The following is a 24,198-nucleotide window of genomic DNA, read 5'->3' on the forward strand; positions in this document are numbered from 1 at the left end:
AAAGGGAGTATGCAGTGAATAGGGTTGCCAAAATCATTCTGTGGAAATCTTCTGTAATAAAATGTTATACAGACAAAGTCTCATTATGAAAATAAACAGAGGAAGGAAACGTTTTTGATTGCAGAACAAAACAAGACAGGGTGGGTGGCGCAATGCATGAATTAATGAGGTACAAATCATCTAAGTGAACTAACAGAGACCTCTGGTTGATATACATTTGAGAGAAACTGAGAAGATTCTTAGTAAAGATGACAACTAGTCAGCTTCCATCAAAAATTATCCCTTTTAATTCGAAGTCGACTATTTGTGTTGAAGTGTTTTTTAAATGTTATAAAATTAATTTTATGATTTCTAAATGTAAATTTAAAAGCAAAATGCAGAGAAACAAACTTAAATCTTCAATTTAAGCTTGGCAAATTGTAAAATAATAATAATAATAATAATAATAATAATAATTGGTAAGAAATCATCTCAAGTGAAAATAAAGATAAAATAAATCAAGTTTTTTCAAGAGTATGTTACAATGTTCTCATTTTTTATAAAAACATTGAAAAATATGAGTAACATTGAGGCAAATTAATAATAAAACACATGAATCCCCCCGAAATTGCCCCTCAGTGATTGTGTGTTTGCACCCCTGTTAGCACACTACAAACTGTCTACCTATGTTCCAGATAATGAGCTGTTTTTACATTAATCTTGGAGTGAATATTTGGAATGCAACAGAAGCTTTTTTTCATATTTTCTGACATTTATTTAAACTGCAACCTATTGCACAATACAAACTAATGTGTTATGTAAAACAGAGATGTTAAATTGATAATAGCTTAGATGTTTCATATACATGTGTTGCTGTTCATATTTCCCTGAAGGCACAACTCTCTGTGCCTTAGTTTTCATATAACATTTCAAGTCTATATGTCTTTTATGTTTTGCTTAATATAATGGACATTTTTAGTAGGTGTTTATTTCTACACAATCAGCCACGCATGCAAAACTCTCGCTTGGTGCCAGGATGAGATTCTCATTGTTCCTCCTTGAAAACTAAGTATGCTATTTGCATTTGTAACATAGTATTCAGAACCAAAGCATGAAATTCCAACACCATCAACGAGGTCCAGGAGACAGAGAGGGCCAAAAGCAACAGTCAACATTATGAAGGCACAGATGGTTAGGAGCTTCAGTTGTTTCAGTGGGATTTAGCGCTGATGACTAGACAAAAAGGGAAAGGAGATCCTCTTGACGATTTGCATCTGAAAGGACAAAATGGGTCCATGATGTGGCAGGTAACAGCATCATTCTTATCAGTTTCATGTCTGCTTCACAAATGTCATTTTAATATTCAATTTTTTTTAAATGTACATTGTGAAAAACATGTTCAGTTCCGGTCCTAGATGCTGACTGGTCAGTCCAGTGCTCATTTAAACAGATGTTTATCAGCTGTTATCATTGCAAACAACATCAACCTTAGAACAATTTAATTCATCTGTGATACTTCAGTAATGATTCTACACAAGTAAAAAATAAACTTACCCTGGAATGCTTTCGTTTCTCACGGTGAGCAGCAAGACCTTCAAGAACGACAGTGACTGACTCAGTCATTTGCAGTAAATATTATCAATCCAATTTACTTTATTAATACACATTCAGTGTCAATTTGTGTCAATTTATTGTGTGCACACATTTTCTGCTGGCATCAGTCAGGTAACCTGCTTTTGGGTAATGTTAACCAATAGCCTAATAACAATTTAGGCATTGTTTAAGCACCAGCCCAACCTATATATATATATATATATATATGAAATGGGACATTATGGGAGTAGACAGTTTGCAAATGACAACTTACCCCAAATGGCAGTAACCACCACACCGATAAAAATAATAGAGCCAATGATGATTGCGATGACAATTCCTGTCTTTGAATCTGCAAAAGATAATGGGGGGGGGGGGGATCTGTTAAAGGTGAGGAATGTGATGCCAAGTAAGGAAACCCATACTCAGAATTTGTGCTTTGCATTTAATCCATCCAAGAGCACACACACACACACACACAGCTCACCATGTTCTATCCAATAAAGAAATGTTATGTGGTCCCTGCCGCTGTCTTACCATGAAACAGATCTTTTAAATACACTGGATCACTGGTCTCCACACTCACTGCATTTCTCAGTGTGCAGTTGTAGTGGCTGTCTGGGTTACTGCTGTTGGTCACTGTTATTGTCCTCATATTAGGATACTTTTCCTGAACCTTCTTTCCATCCCAGTATTTCCAAATGACTGAACCTTCAGAAGGGGCTTCCCCCACACAGCTCAGGGAACATTCAGGAACATCTCCCGGTAAGCACTCTTTAGTAATATAAGGTTTGCTGACAGGCTCTATGGATTAGAAACAATGAATATTATTCCATTCAGCATTCGGTAATAATAATTACTATTATTATAAATGATTAATACTAAATATTATTTTAAAAGTATTTGTCTACACATTTTATTTAGTCTATTATTGCTGCCTATCATTACTAATAAATAAAGACTATTACTAGAGACAAAAGAACAAACAAAGCAATGTTATTAAATGTGTTTCTGACACTGATATGTAATAATGCGATGTTCTACAATACATTAACTCACCCACAACAGTTAGGGTGAATTTTTTTCTTTGCTCTTTGCTGTTTATGTCGACGGTATAAACTCCGCTGTGTTTGAGCTGCAGATATTTTAAATTCAGATTTCCAGTGGTTTCATCCAGAGTTGCGTGGGATTGGAAGTTGGGGTTGGGAATGTGAGTTCTGCCCTCCTCCCGATCCCATTCAATGACCTTCACAACAGCTCCAGCATTGTCTCTGTGTTTCCAGATAATGCTGGTGGTGCTAGGAACTACAGATCCAGACACTAGAGTGAACGTGGTTTCACTGTTCACTGCTTTTGTCACACCATTTCCTATAAATAAGACATAAATAAGAAAGTGATTCAACATTATAGAAATTATATACTGGCAGCAGAACACTTATTTCATTGTATCTTACATTATGAGCCTACATTATTTCAAAAACAACATTAAAGGAGTCCTTCTTGGAATTTGAGTTCAACATATTTACTTTTTTTTCAGAACCAATTAGATTTTACATAAAACTTTTACATAAAACTCTAAAGCACCAAATCAAATGTGAAATTGCAGTTAAGTGGTTAGAGTTTCTTTAACAATGATCTCTTACAAGGGTAAGGCATGGTGGTGCCATGACATGCACTCGGGGTATCATATAATTGCCAAATATTAATTCAGCACCAAGTATACTGTAGTATACGCATATATATGCAATATAAGCACATAACTATGCATATGCATTTACACAAACAGCTTAATTTGTAAAAAAAAAAAAAAAAAAGTCAGTAAAATAACAGCAGCTCATTTTACATGACATTATCCATTAATTAATATACAGACATTTCTTATGACTCTAAAACATGATGCATTAAAGTGTAAAATTAAAAATACTGGTAAAACACCTTTTAAAAAAATTTATAAATATAAAATAAAATAAAAATCCTTAAAATTGTACAGTAGATATATTGTGTCCTATATTTACAGATTATTTAGAGTGTACCTGAAACAGATTCGCAGATGATCAAGATCCATATAAAATGGAATCGTCTGAAGAGCAACATCTTTCTGCTTTCTTCTCCTTGGTTGTCTACAACAGTCTACTGAGGCATCTGTGAGTTTGCTGAACACTTGTGAACAATGCACTATTGTTTGTAGGTTGAGTTGGAGATTGTGTCTCTTTTGTTCCATCTTGTTGAAGAACCTGATATGAACTTTCCAGCAAATTCAGAAGAATCTCTGCTTATTAAGAATTGCATTTTTAACTTATATATAACTTAAATATACTTTAACTGTATTAATTTAGCAGATGCTTTTAATCCAAAGATAAATTATGTTAACAGTATAATAAAACATACAAATGAATGTAAATGCAATTATAAATAATTGAAAGAACCTATTTTCTCAAAAACAAGAATGCAAAGCATCAGTATCTTGTAGTCTCATATGCATTAGATTCAACATGTTGAGTAAGAGGGAGGCTGCAATAATAAACTGAAACACGTTTAATACATAATTTCTGTTACATTCAGTGACTTTCTGTTTCCTTATTTGGTCATCTTCCTTTTCTTGTTTGGTTAATTTATTAATCCCCACCTGTCTCCATTCACCTGATTCCTCCCTCGTCTTTTGAGTTCCTCTTTTTCCGTGATTAATCTGATTTTGTATTGTAAATTAAGTTTATGTATTATTTTGACTGTGCCCTTATTCTCCCTCGATCATTAAAAGTGCCTTTTGTATATCGTCTTCCTTGTGCACCTTCATTTACACACCGACATAACCCGTAACAGAATCACAGACCCAAAAGTGTAGTTTAGCGGCGATTTTTCTTTCTTTTTTGTTTTCCTCCCTCTCCCCGAATGGCAATCCCAGCAGTCCAACTCCTGTGCCTGATGCAAATGGCCCGTTTGCTAGAGGACCATACCAGGGACCTTTTAGATCTGGCATGCCTTACCCACTTCCCCGACCACTCGCTCTCTAACTTCTATTACACCGGCCTGAGCGAGCAGTGTAAGGCACGTCTGCCAGCTAACGGTCCCAGAGAGGATTTCGCCGCCTTTGTGGAATGGGTGCTGGAGAAAAATGGATCCCCATTCACCTTCGGTCCCACTGAAGATGATATTTCCAGTACCACTCCCGACCCAGAGACCAGCCAGACACCATCCCGCCGCACGGAGCTAGAGCCCACCGCAGCTGCAGAGCCCGAGCCTGTAATTGTCGGAGAACAAGGACCCGAGAGCGCGACTGACCAGGTGTGCGAGCCTGCAACCCCGTGCATCGTGGGAGTATTAGTGCAGATCGAGGGCATGGAGGAAAGCCCTGCCCACACTTCTGCGACTGAGGGTGAGCTGCAGTTGGTTTCTGGAAATTAAATGGAGGACCTTATAGACTGGTTTGTGGAGGTAAACCCTGATTTTCCTGTTTCTCTACTGGTTACGCCCAGCCCTGAATCTCCTGTATTCCCTCCCAGCCTCCCTCTTCTGCCGCCTCCTAGACCTGCCAGTTCCTCTGCTACAATTCCGCTGGTTCAGTCCAGCCCTGATCCTCATGCATCTTGTCATGTGGATTCCCTGTCTCCGCCTCCAGCCTCCGAGCCCTGGATTCCACCTCAGTCCTTCGACCCTGCGGCTCTGCCTTGGCACCCGGCTCCCTCGTCTGCACCATGGCCCGTCATCCCACCTGCTCCACCGGGCTCCCTCGTCTCTCCGGCTCCACCTTGTTCAGTCGACCATCCGCCGCCTCGAGACTCCTATGGCTTCTCCTCATCATTCCATCCCTCCATCCTCCGTTGCACCGGCTCCGCAGCGGGCTTCCGGAGCCCCGCCTCAGTCACTGGTGCCTCCAGCGCTGCCTTGGACCTCCGGACCCTCTGTGTCACCCTGGCTCTGCGGCTGTTCTGCTCCATCTTGGGCTCCTCACCCACCGGCGAAGTCTCCATCTGTCGGCCCCCTGGTGTCGTTGGCTCCTCCAACATGGCTCCTCCCGCCGTCGATTCCACCATGGATCTTCATCCTGGCTGGTCTCTCTAGCATCATCTGGCTCCTCCTGCTCCGGGCTCCTTCCTGGTTCCTCCCTCCATCCACTCCGCCCTGGTTCCAAGCTCCTTGCTTCCTCTTTGCCTGCCCCTTGCCTGCCCCACGCCCGCCTCCAGAACCCCCACCCTCCCTCCGCTGGTATTCCTCTTGCGGTGCGAGGACGCACCATTCCGGGAGGGGGCGAACTGTTACATTCAGTGACTTTTAGTTTCCTTATTTGGTAATCTTCCTTTTCTTGTTTGGTTAATTGATTAATCCCCACCTGTCTCCATTCACCTGAGTACTCACTCGTGTTTAAATACCCTGTCTTTTGAGTTCCTTTTTTTCCATGATTAATGTGATGTTGTATCCTAAGTTAAGTTTATGTATTATGTTGGCTGTGCCTTTATTCTCCCCTGATCATTAAAAGTACCTTTTGTATATCGTCTTCCTTGTGCGCCTTCATTTACACACCAGCATAACCCGTAACATGTTTAAGCCACTGTTACACAGTTAGGTAATGCATTTGCAAATCTCTTTGTCCAGGAGGCACTAGACAGATCTAGAAAATTTAAACAAGCTCCACCTGATGTCCTGCATAAGAGATGTAACATAATTTCTTTTTTTTTCTCTCTCTTTTTTTTTTTTTACTGTACTCATCTTTAAATGTACACTACCAGGGTTAACATTAATCGTCCTTGTTTTTATCACAGGTTTGGGGATCCACTCATTGTAATAAACCAAGATAAATCAAGTTCAGTTCATGCTAAAAAAACAAGCTTAATCTCACAAAACTTACAAAAAGTTGTTTTGACATGTTTTTGGACATTTACCATGATAGCACATGGAGCTGTTTTACAGGCTAAGTACAACCATGAAGTAAATATACAATGTTGTATTCATATTAATTTTAATAATATCCACTCCCCCATAACAAAAAAAAGGTGAGTTTTTGTTTATGCTCTTTGTCAATTGAATAAAAATATCTTAAAAGAGAAGTTGTCCAGAAGATGGCAGTATTGTATGAAAATGTCATGCAGTTCTTTATATGTTAAAAAACCACAAAATGGAAAGTTTTTTTTATTATACTTCTAAGGCTATTTATTTACTGTTTTGTTCATTTATTCTGTCTTAAAGTATGTCCATAAATATGTCAGATCAATAGCAAGACACAGAAAGTGTGACTTATCAGACCAGAATATGACATTCTGCACAAACACATTGGGCTAAATATTGTATTTTATAACTTTTATAATCTGCCATTTTGCTAAGAGACAGATGGTTTTGCACCAAAACATACCATGGAGTTTGACACACAGCCATTGATGTTTCCTCCCACAATTCAAACAGATCTAAAACTTATTTTTAGGCTGTGTCCCACCAGTTGAGAAACACTGTCCTAGATTGATCCGGTATAAGATTGCATATGCATCAAACTCAGAGCAAGCCTTGATCTGTATGCTTTTTCTATCTGCCCAAATCATTTTTAAATCAGTGCTTTTAGCATTCTAGTTTGCAGGATTGAGATAAAAATAGCTGGCCAAGTTCACAAAATATCAGATCCAATCTATATTTTTCAGACAGAAACACCTGTTTGGCAGCACATTAGTTTGGCATCCTTCCACACCTGTGATGCAAAGTGTCAAAATGCCTCCGTCTGCACAACTGACATCTTTAGTTCATGGTTCTGCGTAATTCATATGTCTGCGTAACCGCCAACTCTGTTCGCAAACAGGAAATTCTTTCAGCTTCCTCCAGTTGATTGTCAAAAGGTTCTGGAACATTTGCTGTTTTCAGAAGAACAATGAGCTGCAAATACTGTCTCTTATTTTTACTCCTCTGCGGCTTTGCTGCACTGTCTGGTAAGTTGTGATTACATTTTGTATAGATGTGTTGTTAGTGGACTAAAGTGTATTGGCTCTTTTTTCCTTAATTTTAGTGGTTTTACTGCTGACCTTAATATAGTTTGTTGTTGAGATCAAACATTACAATGTGATTAACATATTAAGGATAGTAATCCACATTATACTTTGGTCTCATACATATTGTGAAATTTTATATCAAAACAGTGACTTTAAATGATGTGAAAATCTAAACTGTAAATGGTGTTTTTTTATTTCAGTTTTCTTAAAAAAGTACTTTATATAGGAATATCTAAATGTACTTGTTATTCAAGAGTCAGATCAGGTGGAAATATCTCTTAAAGGGAACACATGCTCTTTTACAGTGGACACTACAACTGGACTGAGCTAGTCTACAAATCTAGTGACGTTTACATGCAAACCGCTGCAATGAGAGTTTGTTTCCATAGACCTTTAATAGAAACACATACACAAAGTCTAACTTAAAGATAGAAGTAGTAACATTTAAGTGGTTCCATGAAGAAAATTTAACATCCATGGAATGTCTGCATTCCACAAAATGTTCTTTATAGTTATAGAAAATTAATCTTTAGATCATGAAAAAAAAAGGTAACTTTGGGGCGGGGGCTTTTGACTGAAAGGTTTTTAGAAGACATAAAATGGTCTAAAGAAGCCTTTTTTTTTCTTTTTTTCTTTCTTTTTTTTTCTTTTTTTTGGAGAGGTCGGTATAGGGTAGCTAAATTATTAAAGAGTAACAAAAATTTCAGTAACTAAAAGGTTTGAGTAAAAATTTCACAAATGCGCATTTTAATAGTCTCCGATTTGTTGTTTTCAAACATCAGGTTTAAAACTTTCTTAAAATAGAACTTTTTTTATTCAATTCCAGTATCATTATACATAGTTTATTTTTATTTTTATGCTTATTTGAATTTCTGTTGGCCAGCTTGGTCTGAGTTGTGTGTGTTACCTTTTTGCCGTTTCCTGAATTGCTGTTTCATAATAGTTTTACTGTTTAGATTGTAATGAAAAGACTGTAATATGTTCTCTAAAGCAGGTCCACATTTGTGAGAGCTTTCCCCATTCAGTTTGATAACGAGTCAGTGTGTGTTAAATGAACCCTAACATGAATGGTAGAATATGATTTTGAACTGAGATTTGTCTAAAGTGTCCCTTGACTTAAAAAAAAAATAACTAATTCTGAGAAATACTCATTCTTTATAATTTAGATGTTTATTCCTCATAGTAAACCACATATGAGTGTATGGATCCTGCTTTTATTAAATGCTAATATCATTTTATTTGTTATAGCTGCAGAGATATGTAAAACAGATCTACTAGTGGGAACGTCCTGCACCATAAAGCTTCCAACAAAAAACATTGACAAATCTGTCAATGAAGTCAAATGGGTCCATCTCTCTAGTGATGCTGTGGTTCACAGAAAAGGTGGGACGATGAGGAAACCCATTCCAGGTCTAACAATGGATGAAGATGGATCATTAACATTTCAAAGTGTCAGTCTGAAGTACAGCGGCAAATATACATACACTGTTTTTAATAATGAAGGTACACAGCTTGATGCTGGAGAAAAGGAAATTAAAGTTTATGGTAAGAGGACAAATATTCATACGCTTTCACCATAATAACAAAATTAAACTTTATAACTCTAAAACAATTCCAGTAGAAATTAACCGCTATGTTTCTGTCACAGCAAATGCTCCTAAGCCTACTGTGAAGATAAACTGCGATGTTGTTACTCTCACCTGTGACTTTGGAGACCGTAAGGATCTGATTGTATCCTGGTATAAAGAAGATAATATCCTCTCAGATAAAAAAGACCAAAACCTGCTCTTGACGTCTGCTCAAGCAAAGGAGAATAAACCGTACTCCTGCAGTGTGAGCAATCCTGTCAGCAAAGAGAAAAGTGACAGTAAACAAGTATTATGTAAGTCATTTTAATTTCACCAAATTCTCATGTTATTTCACATGCTTTGCTTGAATTATTATTATATATCTTCTTGTTGTTCATGTCAAAGGTCAAGTATCCATGTATTTGAGTTTGCCAACATGCCTTACTTAAAAAATGTCAGTGTAGATTAAAGTACATCCCAGAATACATTAAAAATGGTTTGTTTGGAACTGTATTGAGTCATTTATTGAACGAGGAACACAGATTCTTATAAACTTATTGATGTGTTTACGTCATTCACCAGTAGTCAGTAAAATTCAATAAAAATTAAATGTTTACATGATGTACACAGTTATATTTGCCTCCAGAACGAATTCCAAGCATTTAAACAGAAGCTTTTAAATAAAAAGATTATTAAGATAATTGGGATTGACTTATATTGTGCATTTTAAGGACCGTCTCGTGATTAAACACGTCCTATACAGTATTATGCATGATGCAGTTCTTAGGATCTTAAATGGCTTAAAATAGAGTTTTTTCAATGATCCACTTGAATTTGTTACTGATTTCATGACATTTGCTTACAGGTACAGGTACAGGTCCAGGTTCCACTGATGGCACAAAACCTCGTACACTCTTTGGCTTTGATTTATGGATCATGGTGAGCATTTTAGCAGGCGGAGGATGCCTTCTGCTGCTGCTGATATGTGTTCTGCTCTTCTGTGCATGTCGAAGCTGTAAAAAACAAAAGCAGCACGAACAAGGTAAGAGTCTTTAAGAAATTATGCACTGAGAGTTTGTATTTTCAACAAATAGAAAAGTGATCAAATTATGAAGCTGTCAATGTTCTTGTTGAGCTTAAATCAGTGTTTTTAAATGCAAAATTGAAATTAAAGTCATAGAATTATCATAAAAGCAATTCTTAAAGATAACTGAATGAGCAAGGTACCTTCTCATAAACTGTTATTCACTGTACTTTTACCTTTTACCGCAGCTTGCCATAGTGTCAGGTTAGAGGCTCTATTATATGAAAATATATACTGAAACTTGAACACATTTTATGTGTACAATATACATAAATTATATTTTTATATATAGGTTAAGCCATTGTTAGGTGCAAAGAGATTTGTGCATTAGCCAAATCTCTTTGTTTAGGTGACACCAGACAGATCTAGAGTCAAGATACAACAAGCCAAATATCCTGTTTATAGACGTTTTTATGTGGTTTTCTGAAGCATTAAAAGAACAATCAGCACTAAAGGTTTTCTAAGAATCCACACAATCAGCAACTTTACAGGTTTTAAAAGAATCACCTTCAAATATAAGTAGAATAGCTTATTAGTGGTTATACAATACATCACCAAGGCTGATATTGATTGTGTAGACTTTGCATTGCTTGGTCTTAATTTGAGAAAATATAATTGCAGCAACTAAAAAACACTGGTTACAGTGTTTACTTGGTTTCCTGTTTTTACCTTGAAAAAAAAAAACACAATCAAGAAGTTTCAATCTAAAGAAAAATCTGGTTATTTTAGGATTATAATTTTTTTTAACGTTCAAATTATTTATCCAGATATATTCCTTTTCAAATTATTATATTTAAAATTTAGAAGATAAATATTATGGAAATGTAAAAGTGCGTGTTATTGTTCAAATTACTTAGAAAGAGAGATATTAATGCATTTTTTAGGATGTATTTGTTATCCATAAATAGTGTGATATCATATATATCAGTCATCAGCCATAATACTTGCACATAACAATTTTACTTCACAGTCTTAAAAAAAATTCAAGTTTTTTGAATATCGTTGTATTTGATGTTTTCCAGATGAAGAGGAGCTCAGGCTGAGGATTTTTCACGATGAAGGTCATAACGGTACAGCCAGATCCAAACACACTGCTCGGGGGCAACCAGCGCCCCCCATCCCGCAAGAAGACACATCTCCACAAACCCCAACTCAAACTCAGCCCAAAGCCCAGGCCCGCGGTCGACCTCCACCTCCTCCTGAAGAAGATGATGAAAATCCTCCTCCCTTACCTCGGCCGAGGAATAAACAACACCGCAGGAAACACGAAGAACCGTACCGACCAATGGAATGAGACGCTTGTGTGTTCACTGAACGACAGTAACTCTGGGCCTTGATGGAGTCATTTTCTTAAGCCATACTCCGAAGCTAAGATTGGCATTCAAGAAATAGCATGGGCATGTACCTTCCCTCATGTTGTTACAAACTTGTATTGTTTTCTTTATTTTCTTCAGACTCCAACGGAGGTCTTAGGCAGAAAGTCAAAGTGGTTCTTGTCTATACGAGGAAAAGAGATGGTGGTTTATGCTAAAACAATAGTCCTTAAGACGCTTGTGTGTGCTATACTCAAAGTCTTCTGAGGACGATTTATCTAATGATTTACAATGCAAAATGTTAACAATCAAAAGATAAAATTTTTTTTGTTAAATCAAGAAAACGTACATAATTAGCGAGTACATCTTCCAAAGAGAGTTTGTCTTAGTATAAATCACTGTAAGCTCCTAACAATTATTTATATTTTAAAAGTTCTCAGGGCGAATTTCCTGAGAAACTGCGTGCTTTCGTCATTACGCTGTTTATGTTCTGTTTATGTCATATTCGTAAATAAAAGAAAGCATTTAGAATATCACTATATTAAGACGTGGATGTAGCTCGAAGAAGAAACAACTGAATATTGAACCAAAAAGCGTAAAGGGAAAGCTAAAGTATCTGTAATAAATCACAAATCAATATATTTGACATAGAATCACAAAAGTGTTTTTTTGTCAATAAAGCCCGTTTCCACCACTGAATTAAAAAAATTATAATTAATAGCGATTAATTATCTATTTATCTCACAATTCTGAATGACACAAGCAGCCCAATCACAACTCAAGTGATCAAAACAATGTTACTCCACGAGTAACGTCAAACACCGTCTGTGAGGTGAACATGAGTATAATGACTGAATTTTCATTTTCAGATGAATTATTCTTCAGGTGTACTTAGTAGACTATTTTCTCTCAGGTCTTTTCTGTGAATAACAAGAGATGTATTGATCATTATGCTGGCACATCTGCACTCAAATTTGGACTAACCCAACTTTTGGTTCAAAGATTTAGTGTAAAAATATAACCCAGCGGTTTGGTTAGTCTATATTTGACCAGTTGGGTTGAAACAAACCAGCATTTTTTAGAGTGTGTAGATGTGCATTGTGTTTTTATTTATTAACAGTTATATGATTTTAACATTAGATTTGAGATTTTTGCTTATGTTAAATTAACAAACTTTTGTTGTCCTAGTTTGCATTAAGACATAGATGTAATTATACTTCATTTGGGTTGAGTTACAATTAACTTAGTGCACCTTTAAGTAGAAAACAAAAGTGTATATGAGTTGACTATTTTCTAGAGAATTTTTTCCTTTTGTGTGTGTGGGTGTGGGTGTTTTATAAGACTATAAAAGTAAAAAAAAAATAAAGACATATATTTCAAATGTTTGTGCACCTATCAGTCGTTTAAATATTTTTCGGTTCAAAGTTTTCAGTTCATTCTTTTGCATTACTTCCTCATTAAGGTCTTCTCAGAACATATTTTAGACTATAAAAAAGACAATTGAATATGTGTGAATGTGTTCTTTCATTTTGACAATAGTTTCAATTGCACAGAATCATGCAAATGCAAAGCAAAAGCAAATGCAAAGCATGAAGACGTTTCATTTCTTGTGCGCTGTGGTGACGTTTTCTCACTAAAATTTGACATCTAAGTAGCGAGTGTGAAGGCCTCAGGGATGTGGTTAACTGCATCTCATGTCACCCACTGACATGTCAGCTTTTTCTTGTATTGTTTGCAGTTTTCCTGTGCGTGGGAGATGATGAGATGATACGGCCCCCGAAGGCTACACAAGACACTTAAGACAAAAAATACATTTGTTTCCATATATATTTTAAACTCTTATTAATCCCATTCATGCTGTGAAAATATGATTCCATAGCTTGTTCTTGGTGGTAAAAATTAATAATAGAAATGAATAATAGCATAATGGGGTCCAGTCATGGTGTGAACTGAGGCATTTGTTCTTTTTAGACACAATAAATGTATATATTAACTTGCATGCATAAATATTGAACATATACACATATTTAGAATATTTGCTTTATATTTCAACATCCTGTTGTACTGTGCTAAATGTGCAAAACATGGTTTAGGCTTTACTTTTGAACATATGCATAAATGTAAAGATTTTAAAGTTTTAAACGTCTTTAAAACATAAATATTACAAAATTATAATGTTTGCATAAATGCATTTAGGCTTGTTATGTTAACTTTATAGCCCAAACCGTGTTAAAATAGCTGGAAGACTGAATTCCTTAAAACTGGTTTATTATATATAGTATTTACTTAGTAAACAGTATTTAGTAAAGTCAGTAAATGTCGTGATGTTCATTGTGACACATATTCCAATTAACCATGAGATCTTTTTTCCACAGTCGTGTTCGGTTGAGAAGTGTTTACTAATCTTGGTTTGGATCAGAAATTTGTCGTCATGGAAAAAGACGCTTTAATCTCATTTGAGGCCACACCATGCAAGTTCGTCTGAAAGGCTACCAGCACTAACCTGTCATACATTTCTATATGTAGGTGTTTCCTGTTTTTGGCTGTCCACACAGGAAGTGGCTAGAATAAGTGATTATCATGTTCTTAGATACACCAGAAGCATGAATACAGAGTAGCTGGGGACAACAAATGAAGAAAAAAATGATAATTTTGTACATGCATCAAAAATTAATTATATTAATTAAATATACTTATTAAATAAGAAAATTATTTAAAGGGGTTATATAATGTTGCTAAAAATAATATTATTTTGTGTATTTGGTGTAATGCAATGTGTTGAATATGTTGTTTAAGGTTGAAAAACAACATTATTTTCCATATAATGTACATTATTTTTTCCCCTTTATGCCCCGCCTTCTAAAACACAATGATTTTATAAAGCTCATCGTTCTGAAAAAGTGAGGTGTGCTCTGATTGGCCAGCTATCCAGTGCGTTGTGATTGGCCGAATGCCTCAAGCGTGTGATGGAAATGGTACGGCCCTTAACATACTATGCCATTTCTCAGGCCAGCGGCACGGGACTTGTGCGTTCAAATCATGTCGGATACATCGAATTTACGAGTTAAATGTAAATGAACGCTCCCACAAAGTCGTAATTACGAGTGGGAAACTCTGAATTCTCTTTAAGCTCAGAGTTTCTGAGTTGGGGGCGTGTCAATGAGAAACATGGTGGATTGATGGTAAAGCATCCTTGTAGATGATAAATTTGTGTCGAAATCAATATTTTCTTATTGAAAATATTACCAATTAACCTAAATTGGTAACGTTCTTGTTATGCAGCTAGTTAATGAAATCCGGGAAATAAACCCCGGCACACTCCCGCTTATCAGTATCAACTAAACACTGGAGTTTCAAAAGTATGTGAAATATTTAAAGTTTGTGGCATAGAGTCTATAAAATACAGCCGCTGCTGGCCAAATGAGTGCCCTAAGCAGGATTGTATTATTGTGCCCCCTTCCTCAAATATGATGCACTATAGAGGTGAAAATAAAACTTTAATTAATTAAATCAATTAAACATTTGCTCAAGGATTGTCAGTCAGCCCCTTGAGAAACTTTATGATTCAGCTTATCATAAGAATTTGTTAAGACTTACAGAGTCGTACAGAGTCCCAAGATTTAACCAAGTTTGGCTGAAACATTATTTTGTGCATCAGGCAATCGTAGAGTTGAATAAGAAACTTAATTAAAAATCTAGGGTATTGTGAACAGTTGTATAAGTGTAGCAGGAGGGTAAGGTGTAATGTGTTTTTGTTCTTGTGTGGAGGAAGTACGTTATTATTTAATGGATGTTTATTGTTGTAAACATATATACTGTTACACAAGAAATATTTTACACTTATCTGACAATAAAGTGCTATATCATATATCATATCATATCATCATAATAAAATAGAAAAATAAAAAAGTAAATAAATTACAATTGTAGCTCTCGACATTCACCTATGGCTATAACTTTATTATGTTTCTAATGTATTTTATAGTCTCAAGCCTTCAGAAATCATGCAAAAGAAAATTAAGTCGTTTTATTATGATAAAACCATAGTTTATTTTTTTTAAAAGGTTGTGACGTCCACATGCATTTTTTTTTCTTTTGTGTTTTTGGGGAGTATCTTTACTCGGGTTTTTATATTTCAGGCAACTTTTACTTTTACTCCACTACATTTCCTAATTCAAATTTATACTTTTACTCCGATACATTTCTCCTAAGTATATTCGTTACTTACTACAAAAGTCAGAAGAACACAGACTGCAGGAAAGCAGGTTTGACAAATCAGTGGTCTGGGGTTTGCTAGTTAGACTCATAAAAACACCTTTGCTCGTGTGCAAACAGGGGCACAACCGCGGATGATTTCATTCCACTCTGATCGAGTCAAGTTTGTGTGATGCAGCATCGTCTGCGATAATATGGTATGATTGTTGCTGTAATGATGTGCTACCAAATATCACCAGCCACAGAGTGCATGCACAGTGATTTATTAGCATTCTAAAGTGTAGACGCAAAAATCCTTCTGTATGCTTTTTATATTTATATAATTTAATTTATGCCTAGTTAACTTAATCTATATCACACAAAGAGTACTGTTTTCCTGCAGATGCATGAACACATGAAATAATCATTTTATGCAAGTTCAGTAATGCAGTAAATGATTTGCATTTTAGACATAATATTGCTTGATTTTGTTTAATTTTGCCAAGTAAAATAGTTCCAAATGAAGATCACAGCACTGTTTAGCGTCTCTGAGCAATGCCGTCTCTGAACATTATTGCGCTGACGCTGAGATTGTTCGCCAGCTTCAGTTAAAGTTAACATGCCTAGTGTTTTCGACTCATACATCACACATAAAACACCCTGATGTCACGTGTCTTCACAGGACATTTATGGGTTGTGTGTGAACGCACGCACATATTCCGGGTAATCACTGGCAGTGTGAAAAAAGTGCAAAATCTAGCGACCCGGTTTTGTGCCCAATTTCGACCCCCTGCCAAATGATTACCCTTGTTCAAGTCACTACCTGATTGCCTAATCCTAACCCCACCCCCACACCTACTCCAAAACCTACCAATACTAGGGGGGTAATAAATCGGCAGGGGGTCGAAATTGGGCACAACACCTGGACACATAACCCATGTTTTTTTCCGGAATGGCAGTGTGAAAGGTGCTTGAGAAGATCCGGTTAAATAAAAAGATTTGTTCATGATCCGGTGTTCTGTCGATTTGTCTTAGCCTGTCAGATTTTCCTACCTCCCACTAAAACAGTGGGTAGTACAATTCGACAACAAAAATGTCACAAGCCTAAATCTACCATTACAGTAATGCAAATACAGTAATTATGTGTTATATTCGCGGTTGTAGCTAGAAAGGATACAGTTAAAGTAAACCAACAACAAATATTGTTTTCTTCCAATTAGACTGTGTTTTTATTAAAGTCTACACCTACCCCAACCCTAAACCTACCCTTACAGTAATGCAGATACATTAAAAATCATTCTTTAGCATGAGAAAAAGGAAGTGATACTAATGTGTGCATGCGCAGTAAACCCTGGTAGGAAAATCTGAGGGGTAGGATAATCAGATGAGACAGAACCAGTAAAACCCATTACACATGAGGCATTTGTTACATCCAGTTAGGACATTATTACTGATTATAATGACTTATACAGACTTTTTACGCGTTGTGTTGTGTATAGCGCTGCATAAACATAAATCCATGTCTGCATTTGTGTTCAGAGAAATAACAAACAACAAGCACTACTCTACTGCTCAAAACTCACGTTTGAATCATCAGTGGCACATTATTTAAATATAAAATATCTACTTAGATGATATTAATCAGAAGCGCCAGACTGTCCTTGCAAAGTTTGAACTACCCAACTTTGTTCCACAGACACACTGCAGGCTACTGGTTCAGGAAACAGTCCTCGTCCTCCATATAATGCGCTGCACACATCTGAATATTTGAGTTGGACTGTTCTGAAACAGTGTCCTCTTTTGGAAGGCCAGAATAAAGTAGTTTCACTTTCACAAGGAAACACAGAGCGACTCCATGGCGCCGGTGACAACAGAGAGATTAAAAGTTATGCCTTCTTTCTTTGCGTGAAGATTTGGACGGAGTTATGCAAATCTTCCCACATAGTGATGTAGACATGTGGGGGCGTGTTAGTACGAGCCGTTTTAGGAGTCTTAACTTTTATAAAGAGTATCTCTTTGGGTTTGAGACTTTAGTCTTTGCAGCTTTACAGATCTTATTCCTGCACCGAAAGCTTGTAACACTCCAAAGAGAAAGGAACAATTAAAGTTGCATCATATGTCCCCTTTAAACACTGTTTGAGGTACTAAACAAGAGTGTGTTGCAAAGGCCTTTAATGTTTAATAAAAGTGTTATTCCAGTACAATCAGCACTGAAACCTTTTTATACTGTGCTCTTGAGTTTATTTGACGTCCAGAAAGCAGAAGGAAATTCTGCATTGATTAAAAGTGTATTCTCACTTCTCTGTTTTAATTTTGAACTGAAACCACACCGACCTAGGATATACCATGAAAGTGGCACATCAACACTGACTTTTGCTAATAAAGATGCACCACAAACTCAGTTAACTGAGTATAGACAATCAGTTTAATAATCAAATTAGACATTCAAGCAGAGTTAAAGCATATACATTTACATATCAAGCAGTGCTGTGATTTAAGACGGACAACCTGAAGATTATTGTTTCTGACCCACCAAGAAATGAGTCATAAAGAGTGATGTCAGAGTCACCATGGTGTTCTGAAGGATACTTTTAAAGTCACTCATCTCATGTCTGCAGGTCATGCATCTGTTTCTCAACACTAGATGGAGTGAGAGGCTCGTGCTCCTCTGATCTGCTGCTGAGACAATGTTAACTCGATTTAAAAGTCATTTAGCTACTAAACAGATTACAGTTCTGATTCTACAATGAAGCTGAAACACATCATAGATCTAAATTGCAATGATGCATAATTATTATAAATAATTAGGCTATCTATCTATCTATCTATCTATCTATCTATCTATCTATCTATCTATCTAATTTATTTGTTTATTTGTCGTCATTTTTAAATAGATCTAAATTGCAATGATGCATAATTATTATTCATAATTAATATATCTATCTATCTATCTATCTATCTATCTATCTATCTATCTATCTATCTATCTATCTGTGTGTGTGTGACGCAGAGTGTGTGACGTTCCTCCAGTCTCTCGCAGGGAATCCCGCTTCACTTCCGTCACTCGGTAGTTTCGGTGTTAAACCTCCGCGAGCGCGAGTCAATCACGCGTCCGTCACTCGTCTCCCGCTCGCGCTCAAACGGAGCGCGTGACGTCACCGCAGCGAGGGGCTCCGGTTCTCAGGTGTATCCCGTTCCTGTCTCTCTCTCCGGCGGTCGGTCGGTCGGTCTTGGGCTCGCACCGGGAATAACGCGGCGGACCGCGCGTCTCCAGCGACATGGGAAAGACTCGCGCGCTGCTCCTGCTGTGCGCCGCTGTCGGTGAGTTTCCTGCGGGAAAAACTCGGCTACAAATGTAGCAAAGAAATGACAAACCCTCCGCGAGCGAACGGCGTGCGTCTGTCGTATTGACAGGTAACAGCGTTCCTGTCAGAAACACTGAAGGGTTTTGCGAGGTGACCTAAAATGTGTTTCACGTGGTGACATCTGAATTAGCTGCTTTTCTTACTGTCCAAATATGATTTACTATGCACCTGATTACATAAGATTACAGTGATTGCACGTTTTACAGCGTTAACGCTAACCTCTCAATCATTATAGATTTATTCTGCAGTAACTTCTTCTTATTATTAGATTTGCATGATGAAAATCTACAGTGGATGCCTCAAAGGAGGTAAAGTGTAGCATGTCGAAGTATAGTTCAGATTTATTAAAATTTACTATAAAAATCAATATAGCCAAAATTGACTATAACATCATAGGATTAATCTGCCTTATTTTCTGACTATTTTTAAATTTGCATTGTCAAAATGTACAGTTAATACTTGAAATAAACCATTATAGAAATGTGATTTAACTAATTATTTTATTGTTCTTATACAATTTTTTTAAATTACAGTTTAGCATAGTCAGATATAGTGTACTGAAATTGAAGACTAAAATAATATTAAATAATTGATTTAAATGACACTCAATGACAAAGAAGATCAAGTTGGCTATTTTGGAATCATAGTTTTAGTTTGAATTTGTTACAATTTTTTTATTTTCCTTTTTCATTTTAAATGTTTTTGAAATAGTTGTTATTTTTATAATCTTGTTTCAATTTATTTAACAAAATTTTAACTAATTATATTTTTTTAACTTAACTAAAATGAGAACTGATAACTTGGGAACTATTTTATGTTTCTATATATATATATATATATATATATATATATATATATATATATATATATATATATATATATATATATATATATATAAATTTTTGCATAGTACACAATACCTAAATAAACCTCTAATTTATTATAGAAATGTCTTGATTATATGTTTCAGATATAGTCAAAATGTATTTTTTACATTTAATTATATTTTTTTAACTTAACTAAAATGAGAACTGATAACTTGGGAACTATTGTAAAAAAAAAAAATTTTTTTTCTTTTTTTTTATGTTTCTATATATATATATATATATATATATATATATATATATATATATATATATATATATATATATATATATAAAAATTTTTTTGCATAGTACACAATACCTAAATAAACCTCTAATTTATTATAGAAATGTCTTGATTATATGTTTCAGATATACATAGTCAAAATGGTGTCTACATTAAAATGTAGTTGGTACAGTAAAATTTTCAGTTCATGATTCTTTACAGTGTGAGATGTTGACATGTCTTAATGCATGCATGTATTTGCATAAATATTCTCATGTGCACCTGTGCACATAAACAAACTTCAAACCAGACCAGAATATATCACAGCTCCTCCCTTTTTCTTGCTATTCTGTATTCATTTATCACAGACCGGTCTGTTAAACACTCCTCTATCGACTTCAAAGCTAAAAAAAATTAAGAATTTGTGATTTTCCAACACTAACCAGATTCCCAATGGACTTTATTTACTTTAAATATAGTGCAAAAGAGAATAAATGAGTACATGGTGAAAAGAACAATGCTTTAAAGCACACATTTCTCCTGTGTTTTCCCCAGTTTTGAAGTTGCTCAGTAGGCGCCTACAGCCGAAAGCGTGTCAGTCTGTTACAGAAGCTTTCCTGTAAGAAAGGAATATTTTAGGATAGTCTTTTTTTCGTGCAGTGTCATTTGCAAGTCTAGTGGGGTGAGAGTGACAGAGTTATCATTAGCATGGTGCTTCATTTGCATTTGTGCTCTTTTTTTATGAAAATGCTGCATGCTTTGAAGATAATCCTTACTATCCCATTGTAAAGTGCCATATGCCAAACCATAGTCAGCACCTGTGTGTTTATGACTCCAGGAATCAGATTAAATATTCAGATGTTGTGGTAAAGTTATATGTCATATAACTATTGATGCTTCCTCATTTGCCACCATCCAGTCAATTTCAGATGCACTGATAACATGTGAATCATTGTATTTCATGTAAATATATATATATATATATATTTATTTTTTATTTTTTATTTTTTAATAAATAAATATAAAAATATAAAATTTTAACACTTTTATGTCAGAAGCAATATAAGTGGATTTGATTAATAATAAACTTACAAAATGATTTACATTTGTTTAGTTGTTTTACAGTTGTATGTTTAGTACATTAATTCAATAATAATTTTATATTAATGCAATTTAAGTTAATCTAACTTTATGTGAATGTTAAATTAATATCAATTCATTTTTTTTATACTTAAAAAAATATATAATTTTTTTGCCCTTTTTATTAAAAAATGTGGGTACCACTATACTAACTGGATCTGAATAACTGGTTTTATTCATGTCAGAATTATTATTGAATGTAGCTTAATCATCTAAATATATTAATTTATACAAAAAAAAAGTTTATATAGGTTAAATCAGGTAGATATAGATTTTTAAGTGGTCACATTAAATGGTCTGTCTTTGAAAGTAACTACAAAATAAAGAGCAATCACTAAAGCAGTGTTGTGTTTGTGTTTCCCAGCTCTATGCCACTGCAGGTCAGTGACTGTGTCCAGGGGTCCTCTGCTCCGGGTCGAGGGCCAGCCGCTGTCCATCCGCTGTGATGTATCGGAGTACGAGGGCCCGCGGGAGCAGGAATTTGAATGGAAAGTAAAACGAGGATCAGAATTCATCAATGTGATCTCAACATTTGATAATCGTTACACAGACCGCTCTCTTCAGGACCGTATACAGAGTGGAGACATCAGTGTGTCACGACTAGCTAATAACGCCGCTGAGCTGAAGATTCAAGAGGCTCGAGTTAGTGACAGCGCCACCTACCGCTGCATTACTCCGAGCACAGACTCGGTCTTCAGTGGAAACTATGAGGCAGACGTCCAGCTGCAAGGTCAGTAAGTCACCTGGCGTCAAACATGGCAGTGCATAATGAATGTTCAGATATTAGATAGTGAGATTTTTCAACTCAAAATGGAAAACTTTTTATCCGCTTTCATTTACATGAGTGTGAAAATGCGTTTCAAAGTACAAGTTTTTGAAAATGATACCATAATAGTCTACATGTGAATTAGTAAAATGCAAATTTTGGAAAATAGTGGTGTCATATGTGAAAAAACCTTTTCTGTTTTCAGTACATCATTGTCATGTAAACGTTCCCTCAATATCATTGAGATGCTAGTGTTGTTTTATTGAATATTTCAAATTATTTTTTATTTTTATATTTCATTATTTATTAAAATTTTAGTTTTATTAGTTTTGTTTTGGGATTTAAGGATGTCTTTATTATATTATATTATATTATATTATATTATATTATATTATATTATATTATATTATATTATATTATATTATATTATATTATATTATTATTAACCCTTACCTTAATTCCTAAATCAAATTATATTTACTTAAGAAGTCAAATAACTTAATATTACTTTATAGTTAATGGTGAGTTGATTTATAAAACAAGTAAAAAATTAATGTCAGTTGGAAAGAAAAATAAACTTAATTAAAGGGAAAACCAGATCATTTTTCTGACCGCACTTGCAGATACTTTTTCTTTTCCTATTTTAATCATAAACTCACTTGACAACATTCTTCAGTAAACAAGACAAGTCATGTTGCATCTCAAGAAAATGGATCTTGAGCTTAAAATGTTTAGATATTTGTACAGAGAAACAAGACAAAATAATTTTCTGCAGTGTATAAACAACTCTTTAACCCTTAACCCTTAAACAAGTGTGTTAAATACAAACACACATCAAAAAAAAAAAAAAGTCATTATTAGTAAGAGTTGGGCATGCAATGGAATGCATTAATTATGTTTAAAAGCACTAAACTGTTCAGTGTTTTTGTCTGTGAACAAGCCTAAACTCTGAACGCCAGCAGCGTTCATTATGCAAAATTCACTGGGTTAATAATATTATCATTATCTTTAGTTAATGAGCACTGACTGAACATGTTGAAAATTAGAGTAATCGGCCCAGATTTGTGTAAGACCCCACAGGACATGTGAAACATCTCAATCCTTTCTCCAGATAGCAATGATATTAAATGAAAATTGAGATTTTTGCTGCTTTTCAGAAGTTTCTTCTAAATAAGACCCCAGTAGCGAGAAGTCTCTACTGCTCACCAAGCTGTATTCATATGATCAAAAATTATGAAATATTAGAATTTCAAATAACTGTTTTCTAAGTGACTATATGTTACGATTTATTTAATTGCTATGATTAAACCTGAATTTTCAGCATCATTGCTCCAGTCTTCAGTGTCACATGATTCTTCAGAAGTCTTCAGATTTATTATTATTATTAATGTTGAAAACAGTTGTAAACTTATTTTAAAAGCTTTTGACCATAGTGTAACAAAGCTAAAGAATCGATTCATGCAACAACTGAGCAATAACACTGGCATCAATATAAAAGTTCTCCTGTTCCCTCTGAGAGTAATCGCTATTGGACATATTTAAAGATTGTATAGTGATCTGCATGAAGTATGTCTAATGATGCAGAGTTCGTGTAGCACAGCTCGTGTATTACAGCATTTCTGAGGTTTATATGGTTGGTCTTCATATTTCCGCTGTAGATGAACAGAGCACACAAGCTCAGTCTACCCTCTGAAAGATGCTGGCTCATTTTTTCTCCCTGACCTCTGAGTTGAGCGTGCTGGGTTGTGTGTTGGTTAGTATTACCCGGCCGTTGGGTTAGTGGTTCGGCCAAGGACTCCGACCAAACAACCCAGCGACTGGTAACACTTGAATTAAAGTGTTACTTTGAAATGTCACACTTTTCATTTCTAAAATGCTTGTTAAGCAAGTTTAAATGTATGGGATATTGTAAACTATGCAATGAATTAAATGAAATTCATCGTATTCTTTCTGAATTCAGTTTGTGATTTCTAATTTCCAACCAAGTCAGCAATATAGTAATTTGTAGTAATCTATCTATCTATCTATCTATCTATCTATCTATCTATCTATCTATCTATCTATCTATCTATCTATCTATCTATCCTTCCATCCCTCCATCCATTCCATCCATCCATCCATCCATCCATCCATCCATCTAT

General features: G+C 35.3%; 3 protein-coding genes across 4 annotated transcripts in view; 2 read left to right on the forward strand and 1 right to left on the reverse strand.

Annotated features, from left to right (window-relative positions):
• Positions 1–737: 737 nt before the first annotated feature.
• On the reverse strand, positions 738–3,760 carry LOC113044813 (uncharacterized). 2 transcript variants are annotated; one of them, XM_026204981.1, is made up of 6 exons: positions 3,606–3,760; positions 2,632–2,940; positions 2,110–2,376; positions 1,847–1,924; positions 1,534–1,571; positions 738–1,253 (listed from the first exon to the last, which is right to left on the reverse strand). In XM_026204981.1, the coding sequence occupies exons 1-6, from the start codon at positions 3,664–3,666 to the stop codon at positions 1,200–1,202; spliced, it is 807 nt and encodes a 268-aa protein (XP_026060766.1). In that variant the 5' UTR covers positions 3,667–3,760; the 3' UTR covers positions 738–1,199. The 2 variants fall into 2 exon arrangements, with proteins under 2 accessions (XP_026060766.1, XP_026060765.1); XM_026204980.1 differs by having other exon boundaries at positions 1,847–1,927.
• Positions 3,761–7,311: 3,551 nt separating this feature from the next.
• Positions 7,312–12,882, forward strand: LOC113044588 (T-cell surface antigen CD2-like). The gene is made up of 5 exons (XM_026204689.1): positions 7,312–7,478; positions 8,787–9,083; positions 9,187–9,420; positions 9,972–10,148; positions 11,213–12,882. Exons 1-5 carry the CDS (start codon positions 7,421–7,423, stop codon positions 11,482–11,484), a joined length of 1,038 nt encoding a protein of 345 aa, XP_026060474.1. The 5' UTR covers positions 7,312–7,420; the 3' UTR covers positions 11,485–12,882.
• A 5,861-nt stretch (positions 12,883–18,743) lies between these two features.
• LOC113044589 (prostaglandin F2 receptor negative regulator-like) overlaps positions 18,744–24,198 on the forward strand; it is a 40,234-nt gene continuing 34,779 nt past the window's right edge. The window contains exons 1-2 of the mRNA XM_026204690.1: positions 18,744–19,018; positions 21,656–22,021. Of these exons, the coding sequence (XP_026060475.1) occupies positions 18,976–19,018; positions 21,656–22,021 (409 nt within the window). The 5' untranslated portion in view covers positions 18,744–18,975. The remainder of the gene's footprint in view (positions 19,019–21,655; positions 22,022–24,198) is intronic.

This window comes from Carassius auratus, chromosome 26 (assembly GCF_003368295.1).
Source record: "Carassius auratus strain Wakin chromosome 26, ASM336829v1, whole genome shotgun sequence".
Classification (NCBI taxonomy): domain Eukaryota; kingdom Metazoa; phylum Chordata; class Actinopteri; order Cypriniformes; family Cyprinidae; genus Carassius; species Carassius auratus.

Coding starts and splice junctions, on each gene's coding strand:
- LOC113044813 (XM_026204980.1), bottom strand. CDS start 3,666: ATGTTGCTCTTCAGACGATTCCATTTTATATGGATCTTGATCATCTGC. Junction 1,572..1,846: donor GGTGGTTACTGCCATTTGGG/GTAAGTTGTCAT, acceptor TCGTTCTTGAAG/GTCTTGCTGCTCACCGTGAG. Junction 1,254..1,533: donor AGAAACGAAAGCATTCCAGG/GTAAGTTTATTT, acceptor TTGTCCTTTCAG/ATGCAAATCGTCAAGAGGAT.
- LOC113044588 (XM_026204689.1), top strand. CDS start 7,421: ATGAGCTGCAAATACTGTCTCTTATTTTTACTCCTCTGCGGCTTTGCT. Junction 9,084..9,186: donor AAAGGAAATTAAAGTTTATG/GTAAGAGGACAA, acceptor TTTCTGTCACAG/CAAATGCTCCTAAGCCTACT. Junction 10,149..11,212: donor ACAAAAGCAGCACGAACAAG/GTAAGAGTCTTT, acceptor GATGTTTTCCAG/ATGAAGAGGAGCTCAGGCTG.